The sequence below is a fragment of the Lynx rufus genome, unplaced genomic scaffold (genome assembly GCF_022079265.1).
Source record: "Lynx rufus isolate CCGP_SWC_20201006 ecotype Redwood Valley unplaced genomic scaffold, mLynRuf1.p SCAF_6, whole genome shotgun sequence".
NCBI classification, from domain to species: domain Eukaryota; kingdom Metazoa; phylum Chordata; class Mammalia; order Carnivora; family Felidae; genus Lynx; species Lynx rufus.
The window spans coordinates 103,881,512-103,898,609 of record NW_025814878.1 but is presented as its reverse complement, the minus strand read 5'-3'; the positions used below and the strand labels follow the sequence as shown (position 1 = coordinate 103,898,609).

Here is a 17,098-nt window from a genome sequence, read left to right as displayed (position 1 = left end):
ACTTTATAGTCCTTGATGTGATCGTATGTTCAGTGACTATTACTGAGCATCTAATATGTGCCAGCCGTTGTTCTAGCACCTGGGAATGTAGCAGGAACAAAGCGGACAAGCTCTATGCTCTGTGGACATCAGTTATCTGGAAAATGCTTCATGTGGAGGAGAACCTCATTTTCTGATGATGCCAGATAAATGAGTCATTACTGTATTTGGGAAGTGCAAATAGAATTTGAAGTGTTCTAATTTGTTTCCACTTTAAGTGGAAATAGGAAATCGTCTGAAGACATAATTATTTTGAGTGAAATAATTTCCAGGAGGTGCAAAAGTGAAAAGAGAAGTCTGAATTTAGGCCTGCTATTAAATTTAATAGTATTTGAAATAGTATCTAAACTGCGTTGAGGAAGTTTGGCTGAAAAGTAGATTTTGTCATGTTAGCTATAAAAATGGAAAGGCTTTCCTTAGAGGTGGAAACTAGGTCCAGAAGTAATACTTCTCTCTGTGTTTTACTGGCACAGTCAGCTTGGTCAAGAAATATTATGTAACATCGACTTCTTGGAAATAAAGTAACTTGAAAAACACAGATAACACGTCTTTCTCAGTGTACTTGTAGAACTCTTAGGAGCACCCCTGACTTTACTGAATGGTTATATTTCAGCAAAATTAGCTGTACAATGGATCATATTTTCTCAGTGATTTTATTTATAAAGTCAGATATTTTTACATAGGAAAAAATCCCCTTAATACTTTAAAGAGTGAAAATTTAGGGTAAGGATCAAGTTGTTGGGCAAATCTGGATGGAGGACTGTATGTTGAAGTAACTCGGCAGGTTTATGTTCTCTTGTGCGTGTGGGGGAGGGGTGACATGGGGCACAGGAGAGAAGTTTCTGGTACTCTGGAATGCTCCCTTTCTCAAATTCTGCTCTGTGTTTTGACCCTTAAGGGCACTGGCAGATTTCTTGCTTTTTCTATCAAGAAGAGCTGGGCCAGAGATCTCCTTGGTACAGTCGTGTTGCTTCTGTTATGCCTCAACGTTGAGTTGAATTTCTTTCATGCAGTTGATGTGTTTCATTTCCTAGCTCATGCAGATGTCAGGTGCTCTTGGTATTGCTTTGTTGGTACATTACTGTTCTTGGAAAGGTTTTTGGTAAGGTTTTTTGCCTTACTGTTTAGCTTGCTTTGCCGGGATGCAGTCTGGTGGATGCTAACTCTGGTAGATGCAAGCAATAATCACATGCTTGGACCTGCATCTCGTCAGTGTGGAGAAGGTTCACTGATACGATTTAATGCTAGCGAGTAGTATAGAGATGAAAGGAAAGGCACTGATGGGCTCCTGTTGTTTGCAAACATTTCGGTGGTTGAACCACATCGTTACTACCATAGGATCATATTGCTAAACGATGGACTAGGAAGTGGAGCTGCCATCAACTATGTATTTATTTTGGGTATCCTTAAACCTGTTTTTCCAGTGGTGTAAAGTTATATTCTGGGCCTCCAAGCAAGAGTTTCACTGAGGGATGCTCTTAATGTTTCTGAACCTCACTGTAACAGACTTTAACTGAAGACAGTATTGGAGACCCAAGGATAATGTGTTTATTTTGGAATTACTTAAGCTTAGTAACCTTAACAAACTTAGTGAGTTTGAAAGTAACAATTACACTTTTATAAGTCCCATACAGCCCCCTTTTGTAATGACCCGAGGAAACACTTATGGTTCCACTGATTCATCTCCTGGGGACCATCAGTTTTCCATTGGTCTCTGGCCAGCCTTTTTTAGACAGTTTCTCTTCTATGCATTTAAAAAATAACATTTGTGGGCGTTTTTCTAAAAATAATACCTGTACTTTGTAGAAAATTTAAAAAGAAATTAAAAAACAATTTGAAAAGAAGCCTACCATCCAAACATAATCGCCTTATACATTTTGAGGGATATGTATGTGTGTGTATATCTATTAATATATGTGTGTGTGTGTATAATTAAATATAGAAAAAAATTACTGTATGCATCTGTGTGTGGATGAAAGGAGGAAGATGTTTAAAACTGAATTGGAATCATCATATACTACTTTGTAGATTTAATAACATATTACAAATACCATTTTATTTTTTATTTTTTTTTCTCATTGTAGTTTTTTTAAATTTTATTTTATTATTTTTTTAATATATATGAAATTTATTGACAAATTGGTTTCCATACAACACCCAGTGCTCATCCCAAAAGGTGCCCTCCTCAATACCCATCACCCACCCTCCCCTCCCTCCCACCCCCCATCAACCCTCAGTTTGTTCTCAGTTTTTAACAGTCTCTTATGCTTTGCCTCTCTCCCACTCTAACCTTTTTTTTTTTTCCTTCCCCTCCCCCATGGGTTCCTGTTAAGTTTTACAAATACCATTTTAAAAAGACCTGATCACTTGCTCTCATTTATAGAGTTGTGGCAAAGATCTGGTTTGGTGAAATCCCCAATTATGCTAATTATATTCTGCCCAACTTCTTGAGAAGTTGTTAAATAACATTTTTTTTCCCTGTAAATTTTTTCTGAGAAATGTTTGTGTTCTTATAATTTTATAGCTTGTTAAGAATAGAAGAGTTAGGAATTTAAAAGGATAAGCTGAGGAAAGTCAAAGCTTTTCTCAAGTGGCAAATAAAACTCTTGTAGGTTAATGTCTCAATCAGGGAAAGAGTGATGGGCAGATCCATTAATTAAGATCTTGTTTACATGTGTCTAGAATAACTTGTTTTTCAGGGAACTGTCTGATGGCATTAAGCCATTCAGTCCCACAGCTTGAATTTCTTCAGGCATGTTTGCATTTCACGGGCTGAGGCAGAGGGGACATTCGGTTTATTAGTAGTGGTGTGTTGAACTTTCAAGTAGGACATACTTCATAGCTTCATCACTTAGTGGCCATGTGGCCTAGGGCAAGTTACTTACCGTCTCTGAGCCTCGTATTTCCTCATACTTACCTGTAAAATTAGGGTGGGTAATAGTTCTCATCTCACGGAAGTGAGAGTTTGAGATAATGTAAGATTAAGTGAGATACTGTGTGCCTAGCAAATAGCAAGTTTTAGCAAATGGGAATTCCCATGTCTCTTCAGGTCTGTTAACCACCGTTAGTGTTGTCTAAATTGGATTAAACTTGGTTTGATACTTTTAGGTGTCATGAAGTAACTTTGTTACCTTGAACAGCAGGGTGGCTGAGTTTTTATTCTAGAAGTTTTGATGACTGTCTGAAATTGGAGATATGGGTTGATTTTCGCAGAGATTGAGTAAGACTGAAGGCTCAGATTTTGGTTAGTATAAATGGATCTTAACGTAATTGTGGATTTTAATTTAACATTTCATATATACATCTGGTGTGCTAAAATCGTTGACATGTAAATTTTGATGTCTCTTATATTTCATTGTATTGGTGTTTCATGGTTTGTGGTGTACAGTCTTAAATAGCCTCTGCAGTAGATCTTGAATTTGAATTTTATAAAACCTTTTATTATGGGAGTTTTCAAATACATCCTGAAGTGGATTAGTTTAATGAGTCCTCCAGTGTTATCATCCAGCTGTATCAACTCACTGCCACTTTTGTTTTCATATGGCATTCTCCCTTCCCCACTATTTTGAACCAAATTCCAGACATTGTATTGTAAAACAGTTACGGTACATGAAATTTGTCGTCTTGGTGTCCCTACACACTTATATGTAGATATATTCTCATTCATCTCTTGGATTGAATTTTACTCTTTCATTTTGGGCGTAGTCAGCTTTAATTACATCAAGTGTTGCCTACTTTAATTTCCTCATAGATATTAGAAATACAGATAAGTATTTAAAGCATAGACTTCCATTATAACCATATTTGGTAGGTTTGTCTAGTGACAAGTTAACAAAGTATTTAATCCTGTCTCCACTACCGTCTCTGTTAGTATTTGTGAGAGAGAAAGAGAGCTCGCGCACGAGTGGGAGAGGGGCAGATGGAGGGGGGGGACAGAGGATCTGGAGTGGGCTCTGTGCTGACAGGAGCGAGCCCCATGTGGGGCACAAACTCACCAACTGTGAGATCAGGACCTGCGCCAGCTGGATGCTCAAGTGACTGAGCCACCCAGCTACCCCTCTGTACCCCTCTGTTAGATGTTTGAAGAGGAATTTGAAGTGCATATCTATAGTGCAGATAAGGATTTGAAAAAAATTTTTGAGAACTTTTTGTAAGTCAGCTCTAATATACCATCCAAGCTCCTTAAGCCAATATCGTTTTGATTAAAATAAGTTGTCCTTCAGGAAGGGCAGTTGCTAATACTTAATATATATTTTTTTATTAAAATTTTTTTTTTACATTTATTTATTTTTGAGAGGGAGACACAGCGAGTGGGGGAAGAGCCGAGAGAGAGGGAGACACAGAATCCAAAGCAGGCTCCAGGCTCTGAGCTGTCAGCACAGAGCCCGAGGCAGGGCTTGAATCCACGAACTGTGAGATCATGGTCTGAGCTAAAGTCAGATGCTCAACCAACTGAGCCCTCCAGGCACCCCGTGAATACTTAATTTTTAAAAAAAGGTTTAGAAACACGAATATGATTAAATCAGAGTCTTTTTTTTCCCCTGTTTGTTTTTTTTTTTTTTTTTGTATTTTAAAATCTTTAAAAATTTTCTTTATTTTAGAAAGAGTGAGCAAGTGTGGGAGAGGGGCAGAGGGGGAGAGAGAATATTAAGCAGTGGAGCCAGATGCAGGGCTTGATCCCACAACTTTTGGATCATGACCTGAGCCTAAATCAGAAGTTGGGTGATCAACTGACTGAGCCAAGCAGGCATCCCTGATTTTTTGTATTTTAAACAATAAGGTCTTATATCCTGTTGGACTTTAATGTTTCTGTAGTGTATGGGGGGCGGGGGGTTGGACTAATTTGCATATGCATTTATTTCATGCTTGTGATTTCTTGTTGCTAGAAAAACGCCAGCCTTATAGGTTAGTTTTTTCCCTCCTAAAGCACATTGAGCAGTCATAGAACATTTTACAAAGTGTACAGATCTCTTCCTTCACATTTTAATGATCAGATGATAAGATGATAAGTGTTAAAGTAACTGAGCTTAAATTGAATATTAAAAGCTGCATTTAATTTCTTCTTTATACTTTTAGTGATTAAATTTATATAGTTACTCGACTAAATTTTTTCCTGTACTTAATTTTTTGGGGTATCATTTATTTCCATATTTGCTTGAAATCTTAGCACTGTGTTCGAGCCAGAAGATTTTATATAAAGCTTGAGCTAAATTAAATTGTTGGCGTGAAATGGAACCTAGCAGCTTAGTAGTTTTAAAATCCTTGATAGTTTGGGAAGCATAAATGACTCAACTGTACAAGGCAAGGTATTCCCCGGATTCAAGGTACCAGTCATAGTAAATGTGCCTTGATGACTAATTAAACACTTTTGGAACATAAGTATTAAGCTATTGCACCAAACTGGAAATTGAATATCCATGGAGTGCAGCGTATAGTTAAGTGGATTGTCTTGACCAATGAAAATGAAAATTTGTATGTCTATTTTTTTAAAAATGTGCTATGTGTATTTGAAATTCTGTACTGGTAAGGTTTTTGGAATGTTTATTTGAATCCACATGTGATTAGAGTATCTTAGAACGTGCTGAATTATATTTAAGGAACTGCATGCAACTCATTGATTTAGTTCACTTATTATTGGGAGTGAGAGCTTTTTGGTGGGTCTAGTTCAGAGAAAACAGCTGATTGATGTCCAGCTTCTGTAATGACAGTGGTTGAAACAGATTCTCTATCCTGATTGCCCAGGAGAATCATTTGGGGGCTTTAAAAATACCAAAGTCTGAGACCATTTAAATAAGCGTCTCTGGGTTTAGGGCACTGACACTGGTACATTGTAAAAGCTCTACAGGTAATTCTAAAGTTTAGCTGGGATTGAAAACCACTGGCTTGAGAAGATGTGTTTGAGTACGTGTTACTTGGTATGGTTGTCCTCATGAGGCAAACTGCTCTCTTAAAGAAGGAACAGCTATTTTTCCTTGTTTTATTTCCAGCAAGGATTCCAGGTCATTTTTAAATTAAGGTTGGAATTTTAAAGAAGGTTTGAAAGCCTCATCATTAGTCCCTTGGTCCATTAGAGAGGATATCAAAATGGTTAAACTCTTAGTATATATGAAATAATTGTAATCAGAGCTGACATTTGTTAACTGCTTACTCTGTGCCAGTCACTGGGTGGCTAAGGGCTTTTACGTACATTATCTTATTTAAGCTTCATAATAACTTAGTAGTGACTGCCATTTTACTGATGGAGAAATGGAGACAGGTTAAATAACTTGTATCGATTCACAACAGTTGGGTGGCTGTGCTGCGAGGAAAGAATGACTCACTCTCCCACTATACTGTGCTGCCTTGACTTCACACAGTATTTCCTTAGAAGACATACAACTGCCATGGAACTTACTTTGATTTGCTATCTATTAGAGGAAAGTGGCCCCTTTATAAAGGACATTGTTTATTCTTGGATTTATTCTTCAAATGAATTGCAGAGGAATAAAAGCTTATTAACTTGTATAAAATGCCGAAGATATAAATGGTTGTTAAAAAGCTGTATTTTAATTTTAGATCCATCTCACATTTTTAAGGCAAGGCGTGGACATGCAACATGTTCGTTCTTTCCACCCCACAGGCTTATTTGACTTTGACTTTTAATAAACGAAGCTGGAGGTGGATAGGTATGAAGTGTTACTTTTCCGGTAAAAGTATACACTTGACCCTTGAACAACACAGGGTTTATGGCCGCTGACCGCCCCCCTCCCCCCAGTTCAAAATTCATGCATGGCTTGGCTCCCCCAAAACTTACAGCCTGCTGTTGACTGGGGCACCTTACCGATAACATAAAGTCAATTTACGCATATTTTCTATTGTGTATGTATTATGCCCTGTGTTCCTGTAGTAAAGTAAGCTAGAGAAAAGAATATGTTACTGAAATTATAAGAGAAAATACATTTACAGTACTATAAAAAGTCCATGTGAGAGGAACCGTGCAGTTCAAACCTATGTTGTTCAAGGCTCAACTATACTTTGTATTTTGAGGAATATTTTATTATGTTTTATTTTACTTTATTTATTATCTATTTATTTATTTTGAGAGCTAGAGCGAGAGCGAGGGGGGGGGAGGGAGCGAGCGGCAGAGAGAGAGGGGGAGGGAGCGAGTGGCAGAGAGAGAGGGAGAGCGAGAGAGTCCCAAGCAGGCTTTGCACTGTCAGTGCGGAGATCGATGAGGGGGCTTGAACTCATGGAACCATGAGATCATGACCTGAGCCGAAACCAAGAGTTGGATGGTTACCTGACTGAGCCACCCAGGTGCCCTTGAGGAACATTTTAATTTTTTGGTGTTCTTATATATTCTAACCATAAAGCATTGTAATTGATGTGTTTATTTTTAAATCGGATATTAGGCATTGAAGTGGATGTTTCAAAGTTGTTATTTTGGAAAGCTATATATTTGTTTTGGTGATTATATGGTTTCTAAATATTTTAATAAAACATCCTATGTTTAGTTTTTCCTATCAGTTATTTTGCATTTGACATTTATCCGTGGTACCATTTCTGTTTACTTATCCCTATCCTATTTATTCCACATTTGGTATCTTAGAAAAAAAAGAGTATTTACATTGTCACATGGTCTTCCTTGTTTATAGTTACATTGTTATGAATTATGGGTTATCATTTGGGTGTATGTTATCTTGAAACTACTTAGTTTTGGAGTCACTTGATGAAATCAGTTTGAGGGGGAATGGAAGAGAGTGGAGAGAGGTGAAGTAAGGGGAGGGAGGGAGAGAGGAAAAGAACGGACAGACATAGATAATAAATTAACACAGATTGAATATAAGAAGCTAACAGATTTAATAGTTACTCTTAAGGCTTTGACCTCACAGTTGTAAGTGTCGTATGTGCATTTGCAGATCACTTTAAAATATGATGTGGTTATACTGTGGGACGTAGACTAGATACCTGGCGTAGGTGCCATGTGGATGGGATTCTGCATTACATACCTTTTCGAACCCTTCTCATCCATCTCTCCTTGGACTCTCTCATTCTCTCTCAACTGGGGCCTTCTCTGTCCTGCTTCAGCTCTAGAATTTTGTTGATATCTTGCTCCTGTTCATTGTCCTTCTCCTGTTCTTTTGTGAGTTTATATATTTTGAACTCTTTTCCCCTAATTTTAGAGTGAGCCGAGGAGGCAGCCCATCTGTGCCCAGTATACATATTTAATAGGAAAACTGCCATCTCTCAATTTTATGGTGTCTTTTCACTGTACCAAAACTAAGTATTTTTTTCTTTGCCAAATGTGGCATTGTTTTTCCTTTATGCGTTTTATGCCAAATTTAGAATTATAACATTATAAAAATAACCAGTAGTTTTATAGTTTGAGGGGGTTACATTTTGATTACAACTGTGGTGCAGTAATTGGTTGTTATTCAGTTATTAAAAATGTACTGGATGTATAATATAGAAGTGCATTTTCTCCACTTTTACTGAGAAATAATTGGCATCCATCCTTGTATAAACTTAGGACATTCAGCATGATGGTTTGACTTCCATATATTGTGAAATGATTATCACGGTCTCGTCTCAGTTAAAAACTGTCATCTCACATAGATAAAATGTAAAGAAAAGGAAGAAGAAAACAGAGAAAGAAAAACATTCTCTCTTGTGATCTTCAGATTTACTCTTGTAACAACTTCCCGGTACGTCATACAGGAGTCTTAGCTGTAGTCGTCATATCGTATAGCAATGCGTTTTCGGGATGAAGCTGGTGAAGACGGGTCTCTGCCAGTCCCCAAATCCATGCAGATTAATGATAGCAGAAGTTATTTTCAGAAGTGCAGGTTAGTTTTTCTTACACTGTGAAATTCAAGCCTGCTTTGAAATTGAATTATGGGTGAGATTATTACAAATCGATTATTTGGGACTACACTGTACAACCCTTCCAGTGCAAGACAAATCCTTCTTAGGCCACATTTTGTGTTATGGTAGCTCAAGTATGAGGAATTCTAATGCGTCTTGGCTTTGAGGAGGTAGATGAACCAACAGGGCCTTTTCTGTTATTTAGCCTGCTTTTCTCATGTCTGCTGATGTGATCTTCCCCTGTTCCCCCAGATAAACAGGGGTCACATGACAACGGAAGCCAAGAGAGCTGCAAAGATGGAAAAGAAGATGAAAATTTTGCTTGGGGGTTACCAGTCTCGTGCTATGGGGCTTATGAAACAGTTGAATGACTTATGGGACCAAATCGAGCAGGCTTACTTGGAGTTACGCACTTTTGAAGAACTCAAGAAACACGAAGATTCTGCTATTCCCCGGAGGCTAGAGGTAACATCATTGTCTTGCAGCATTGCTTAAAAAGAGAACTGCAAAAAATTACCAGGGCTTTCCTGTTTTTTTCTTTCTCCTGTGCAGATTTATCTCTGAAGTTGATACTGTCTGGCTTTTTTCAGTGAGAGCCTGAAGTTTTTGACTTTCTTATCTAGAATTGTCTGTGTATAGGTGGATAGACCAGGCCAGTGGTGGATACAATGGCTTTTCCTTTACTGATTTTCTGGTTTGCATATAGATACACGGTGAAATAGAATAAGTAACCCTTGTGATTTGTCCCCCTGAAACCTAATTGCATCCCATTTTTACAGCTCTCTGAGGTACATTAAACCGTTGTCTGTTTTGTAATTTAGAATGCTGGGAATATAGCTGGTCATTGTACAGCATGAAATTCCTCTGGCCAGATCTGGTTTAACTTTTATTTCCAAAGTGTGCATAATAGTCCCTACCCAGATAAAGGGCCGTGAGGGCTTATCGAGGTGCATTTGTGGGTACTGATAGGGCAGCAGTGGCTTGTGTGTTTGAGCTAGCAGAGATTCTCCCAACAAGGTGGTAGTCGTATGACCAAAGAACGGTTGTAGTACTGGCTTTAGAGCATAAGTAGTTGTTCTTCCTTGTTTCTCTGGGGAATATGTCTCTCTTAAGAGTCATGACTTAACCCTTCTGTTCGTAAGATGATAAAGTGCCGTAAGATATTTTTAATTTTCATTGCGTGCTTACATACGAAATAATGATTTAATATTTTTGTCTCTTCAAGTGTCTAAAAGAAGATGTTCAGCGACAACAGGAAAGAGAAAAAGAACTTCAGCATAGATATGCTGATCTGCTGCTGGAGAAAGAGACTTTAAAGTCCAAATTCTGAAGCATAGTTTATACTCTGTCACAGGATGAATTAATTGCTGGTTTTCATACTCTGGAAGGCTGAAACTGATGATTATCTTCATTGACAAATTTGCCTACGATCTGTGGTTTTTCAGTTGTTTACTTTAAATGATATTGATCTTACATAGTCTATGTATAAAGACTTTAACTCCACAAAATGTTTTAGGGTTTAAATTATTAAGATGATCATTCTTTTAGCAGTGTCATATTTGCAAAAATTTTTTTAGTTTTGGCCTTTAATTTTAAAAGCCTGGTTTTAAAGTGCTGCCTGTGAGTAAACTCTTGAATAAAAACAAAATAAAAAAATTGTGAGTGTAGCCTTTTGTTTGAAGTAATTAGATACTTAGAGTGCCCACAAACCAGCAAGCATGTACTGTGTGTCATATTTAATGAGTAACTCTTGGGTAATCAGAATGGTGATCCGGTATCTTAATTCCTTCAGAGGCAGTCCTTTTGTGGCCTCGCTAGTTTTAGCACAGGGCACTCATTTCTCTATACACTGACAAGATGGATTAACATTTTAATACCTCAGGGTTTGTTTTTTTGTTTTTTGGATTTTTTTCAAGTATAATTTTAAGAAGTTCTCTTCTTTGCCCAGCTACTCACACAGTTTATGGATTAGGACTCAAAAGATTTCATTTTTATTGACCTGTTAGGTTCTTTTAAATGTCTTTTCTACAAAGGTGTGTTGAAGATTAATTTCAGTAAGGCTATCACACTTTTTTTTTTCAACGTTTATTTATTTTTGGGACAGAGAGAGACAGAGCATGAACGGGGGAGGGGCAGAGAGAGAGGGAGACACAGAATGGGAAACAGGCTCCAGGCTCTGAGCCATCAGCCCAGAGCCTGACGCGGGGCTCGAACTCACAGACCGCGAGATCGTGACCTGGCTGAAGTCGGACGCTTAACCGACTGCGCCACCCAGGCGCCCCAAGGCTATCACACTTTATTAAAGCTTTGTGTTTATCCTAAGTTAATTACACAAGTGTAGAATTTTGGGAATTGGTAGAAGTGGGAAGACCAGACTTTATAATTCACATGAAATCGTTTGGGATAGTTATTAGTTGGCTACAAGTTCAGTATAGACCAACAGTATGTTGGACATACCAGGAATATTTCCCCATCTTAATCCTAGGGATTAAAAGGAGGGAAGGAGGGATTTATTCAGTTATCAGGTAATTTATTAACCGCCCAGTGTCAAAGAGTCATGGAGATAGAACAATGAGTAAAGTAGGTATGACTCCTAGTTTGTGGAGCTTACAGTCCATTGGGAATGATGATAGGCGACTAAAATTCAGATGTTTTTTGAGTGACTCTTCTTAAGTGCCAGACACTTATTTAAGTGCTGGAGATAAAGAGTTAAGACAAACTTCTTGCTCTCATGGAGGTGACATTAGTGTATGAGATACTCAGCATACAGGGAAAAGTATCAGATCATGAACTTTGATTCTATGGAGGGAATTAAAATCGGGTGATGGGAGACAGTGACTGGATGGCGACTTTAGTTTGGATGATCAGAAGAGGTCTTTGAAGGGGTAACATTTAAGATAGGATGTGGGGAAGAGCAATGCCGGCAAAGCGCCTTTGGGGTATTTGAGGAAGAGGAAGGAAGACAAGGTGGCTAGGGTGTCAAGAATGGCATTTGAGTAAGGCCTGGGCATATAGGGGCATATGTAGAAGGCCTTGGTAAGAAATTTGGTTTTTATTCTATTATGGGAAGCTGTGAGAAGATTCTGAGCAAAGGAATGGCATCAGATTTGGTTTAGAAACATCCTGTGGTCATAGTGCATAACGTCTCACCAGGCTGACGGGGGGTGGGGAAGCCACTTAGTTGAGCATGAAGGTAATGGCAGATGAACAAGAATACTGACTCCAACCAGGATAGAGGCAGTCCTCGTGGGGCAGGTGCAGGGACTTGAGCAGTAATCAGTATGCGGTCTCCTCAGACTATATATGTTTCTAGTTACCTAGTCACTTTAATTCTAGAACTTTTTTCAATAATTTCACATGGGTTTTCTAGGAAACACTTCATCATCTGTGAATAGCAGTAATGTTTCTTCTAGTAGTTTCATTTTTGCTGCATATTTTGTTGGCACAAATGTTTAGAACAGTTTTAAACGACGATGATGGCAGACATTCTTGTTTTTGATTTTCATGGGAATGTCCGTAATATTTTCGTTTGAGGTTGGCTGTTTTGAGTTCTTCTTTATCTAGAAAGGAAATACCCGTCTATTTTTAGTTTTTAAAGAATCTGAATTAGGATTGGCTCTGGAATTTTGTCACATACACTTTTTGGGTATCTTGTAAGATAGTCATATGGGTTTTTTCCATTTAGTTTGGTGATGACATCATCAGTCGATTTTTTCCAACATTAAACCAATCTTTGAACTCCCGGAATCAGGTAGATAATTTAAAAAAAGAACTTTTTTTAAGATTTACATTTTATTGGGGCGCCTGGGTGGCGCAGTCGGTTAAGCGTCCAACTTCAGCCAGGTCACGATCTCACGGTCCGTGAGTTCGAGCCCCGCGTCAGGCTCTGGGCTGACGGTTCAGAGCCTGGAGCCTGTTTCCGATTCTGTGTCTCCCTCTCTCTCTGCCCCTCCCCCGTTCATGCTCTGTCTCTCTCTGTCCCAAAAATAAATAAACGTTGAAAAAAAAAATTAAAAAAAAAAAAAGATTTACATTTTACTTGCATCTTGTGTAGACTTGAATTATATGGATTTAAAATAGTTGCTCTCGTATTAAAGGCTCCCTTTGTTTTCAAAATCTGAAGTAGTACACACATACTTCCAGCCTAAAGAATGACCACGGTTTGTGTAATTTCATAACTGGCAGTCTGCATCGTGGATGGCTCATGCTTTTGCTTTGTAGCAGTGAAGCTTTAACTGGTAAAGAGTTCTGCCATCCTCCTCTGTGAGCATCCTGTAAAGCCCAGGGTTCTTCACCAGTACCACTCTGAGAGTGATTTTGGTGACTGTTTTCACTTTCACATTTATCGTATTCTCTTATAGGCATTCATTGAATGGTCGTGGTAACATTAGTGTTGAAAATCATGTTCAAGTGGCGGTAACTTTGGGACAGACATTAAATGTGATAAAGAGCCCTCAAACCCGCCAGCATGAGTGGGATCTCCTCTCTGAAATATTCGGAATGATGCCGCGTTTCTGCTACCATCAATTGTAGACTTCTGCTGTCCAACCGTTTTATTCTCCTGATTTTTACATTTATTTTTCTGGGAAAATCCGTTGTGCAATTTGTGATGTCATGCAGTGCATTTCTCCTCAAATGTGGCCGCCCTATTGGTCTTATAAAATTTGATTTGCTAATATGTTATTTAGGAAAATGGCACTTTTATGTGAGTGAATTTAGTCTTTTGGGCTCATGTCCAATTTTTGGCGTAGAGATTTTGCTAGCTGTATGAGGTGAATAGGATAAATATGGGTATTTGCATCAAGCACGTATATCGGGATGACTTGTTCCACTAAACATGGAAGGATTGCGCTTATAAAACTTTTGAATTGAGAGCCCTGTTTGGAAGTCATTTCTTGATAACTGTCAAGTTTCTTCTGTGACTGTTACCTATTTTTAAACTTAAGTATTTTCATACCTGATTTTAAAATTTTGTTTCAAATGTATTTCTCCTTCTGTGTTTGTTATTTGTTAAATTTAAGTGATTTATGTTTTTCCAGAAAACTGAATTTTGTTGAAATTTAACACATTTATTAGCAGAGAATTTGAATAGGGTAAGAAATTTTCAATATTAAGTTTGTTACTTTTAAGTTATAAGAAATGACCTTTTCTTAGTTTGACCATTCCTTTTTTTCCTTGATTAGACTTGATAAAGATAATCTTTTTTCCCTTAAAAAAAAAAAACACCCTGCTGTTTGGATTTATCACATGTGATTTATTTTAAAATATTTTAATTTCTCATCTTACGTGTATTTCTTTTGTTTTCTGTAGAATTTTTCCCTGTAACTTTTTGAGTCTGATGTTTATTTTTTGTTTTTATATGTATACAAATGAAGGGTTTTAGTTATCTTTAATTTCAAATATGTTCCTATCCCAGCTACGTGTCTTTTTTTTCTAAGTAGTTTATCATTGTGTTTAAACTTTTGGTTAAATAATTAAGAATATTTAAACTTTTCTGTGTGGTTGGCTTTTTTTTTGTTTGTTTTAAATAATTGTTACTTGTAGCAAGGAAAAATGGCTTATGTAGTTTCTGCTTTTTTAGAATTGATTGAGGTTTTGGGGCCCAGCATTTTAAAAAAGCATGCTATGGATAAATGAAGGTTTATTCAGTGTATGTGGGACAGCTGAACACGTACTGAACCACTTTAATTATATGATTGAAATTTTATCTTCTTATTTTTGGGTGTAAACTACCATAGACTAGTAGTGTTGTCTTAAAGGCTTCTAGATTGTTCTTTCTCTCAGTTTTATCTTGTTTGGAGCTTTTTCTTTGTCTATTTTGATACGGTTGTTTAGTATGTAAATACTTGTATCTATTGGGGATCATTCATAAGAAGACAAGCAATCTATAAAGTTATTCTTTTTGTCCTTTATGTGTTATCTCTTTGAGATTGGAATATTCTTTTTCTTTGTTTGTTTATACTTGCTTGATAATAAGTTGTCTATTTTTTTTTTTAACTTTTATATAATTTTTTGTTTTCTCTAAAGAGCATGTCTTGTTGGATTTTATACTTCAACCCATTTGGAGAGGTTTTGCAATTTAATAGGGGAGACTAATCCATTTGCTTTTATGTTAATTACTGACTTTGGTCTTTGTGATCATGTTTTATGCTTTCTCACTGATTCCTCTCATTTCCTAAATGGGCTATAATGCCCTGGGCTTTAATTTTCTTAGTGATTTAGGAAATATGCATTCTCTTTTAAGTTTTACAGATGATGATGGTATCATTTAGGGTTCAGGATCCATTCAGGACAAAGAAACCATACCAGTAATTTGAACAGGGAAATTTAATACGAAGAATTATTTGCTAGTAACAGGAGATCAATCACTAAGAGGGACAAAGGCAACCTTAAAGAATGTAGGACTAGCAGATGTAGAGAGGAACTACTACTTGTAGACAGATAGAGAGTACCTAAGTAGGGAACATTCTTTTTTATGGCTGAATAATATTCTTGTGTGTGTGTGTGTGTGTGTGTGTGTGTGTGTGTGTGTGTGTGATGTTTTTGTTACCTATTCACCCACTGATGGGTTTCCACATCTCGGCTATTGGTTCAATGAACACGGGGGTGCAGATATCTTTTGGAGTTAGTGTTTTCATTTTCTTTGGATAAATACCCAGAAGTGGAACAGCTGAATCATAGGGTAGTTCTGTTTTTAATTTTTTTGAGGAAGCTCCATACTGTTTTTTATACTTGCTGCACCAGTTTGCATTCCTGAGTACAGTACACGAGGGCTCCCTTTTCTCTACATCCTTGCCAACTCTTATTATTTCTTGTCATTTTGATACTAGTAATTGTGACACTAGTCATTCTGACAGGTGTGAGGTAATGTCTCATTGTAGTTGTGACTTGCATTTCTCTGATGGTTAATGATGATGAGCATCTTTTCATGTACTCATCGGCCATCTGTATGTCTTTGGAAAAATGTCTGCCCATGTTTTAATCGATTGTTTGTTTTTTTGGCTATTGAGTTGTATGAGTTCTTTATATATTTTGGATATTAGACCCTCACCAGATACATGATTTGCAAATATTTTCTCCCACCCAATAGCTTGCCTTTTAATTTTGTTGATGGTTTCCTTTGCTGTGCAGAAGGCTTTAAGTCTGATGTAGCCCCACTTGTTTATTTTTCCTTTTGTTGCTTTTGGCAGGTTCAGAAAATCATTGCCAAGGCAGGGAGTTTACTGCCTATGTTTCTTGTAGAGGGTGTATGGTTTCAGGGCTTACATTTAAGTCTTTAATCCATTTTGAGTTAATTTTTGTGTAATGGTATAAGACAGGGGTCCACTTTCATTCTTTTGCATGTGGCTGTCCCATTGCCCAGCACCATTTATTGAAGAGACTGTTCTTTCCCCGGTGTATGTTTTTGGCTCCTTTGTTGTAAATTAATTTTCCATATATGCATGGGTTTATTTCTAGGCTCTATAATCTGTTCCATTGATCTGTGTGTCTGTTTTTATGCCAACACCATACTGTGTTAACTTACTGTAGCTTTGTAATATAGTTAGAAATCAGGGAGTGTGATGTTTTCAGTAAATATCAACAGATGTGACTCACAAAAAAGATGTTTGGGGTCCTCAATTTTTTTTAAAGTATAAAGGGATCCTGAGACCAACCCCCCCCCGCCCCCCCCAGTTGAGAACTGCTTAATTCCAGCTGGCTGGAAATAAGGAACATCTACTCAGAGAATCCACAGCTTTCTCTGCTCTTTGATCAGAAGTGCAGATGGGGCGGGGCGCCTGGGTGGCTTAGTCGGTTTAGTGTCTGACTTCGACTCATGTCATGATCTTATGGTCCATGAGTTCGAGCCCTGCATCGGGCTCTGTGCTGACAGTTCAGAGCCTGGAGCCTGCTTTAGATTCTGTGTCTCTGCCTCTCTCTGCCCCTCCCCCACTCATGCTCTGTCTTGCTCTGTCTTTCAAAAATAAATAAATGTCAAAAAAAATTACACAAAAAAAATGCAGATGGGGCACCTGGCTGCTTCAGTCCGTTAAGCATCCGACTTCAACTTAGGTCATGATCTCATGGTCCATGGGTTCGATCCCTGGGTTGGGCTCTGTGCTAGTAGCTCAGAGCCTGGAGTCTGCTTCAGATTCTATCTCCCTCTTCCTCTGTTCCTCACCTGCTTACGCTCTGTCTCTCTCTCCTTCAAAAATAAATAAAAAAATTAAAAAAC

At 37.7% G+C, this 17,098-nt stretch overlaps 1 protein-coding gene across 2 annotated transcripts in view; it reads left to right on the top strand.

The window, feature by feature from the left end:
- The window catches only part of CDC5L (cell division cycle 5 like), a 48,376-nt gene extending 37,836 nt beyond the window's left edge, over positions 1–10,540 (top strand). The window contains exons 15-16 of one of the 2 annotated variants that reach the window (XM_047101935.1): positions 9,136–9,348; positions 10,109–10,540. In XM_047101935.1, the coding sequence (XP_046957891.1) occupies positions 9,136–9,348; positions 10,109–10,213 (318 nt within the window). In that variant the 3' untranslated portion in view covers positions 10,214–10,540. Of the gene's footprint in view, positions 1–9,135; positions 9,349–10,108 lie in introns of those variants that run through there. The other variant, XR_006966152.1, reaches the window with a different exon arrangement.
- The last annotated feature ends 6,558 nt before the right edge of the window (positions 10,541–17,098 follow it).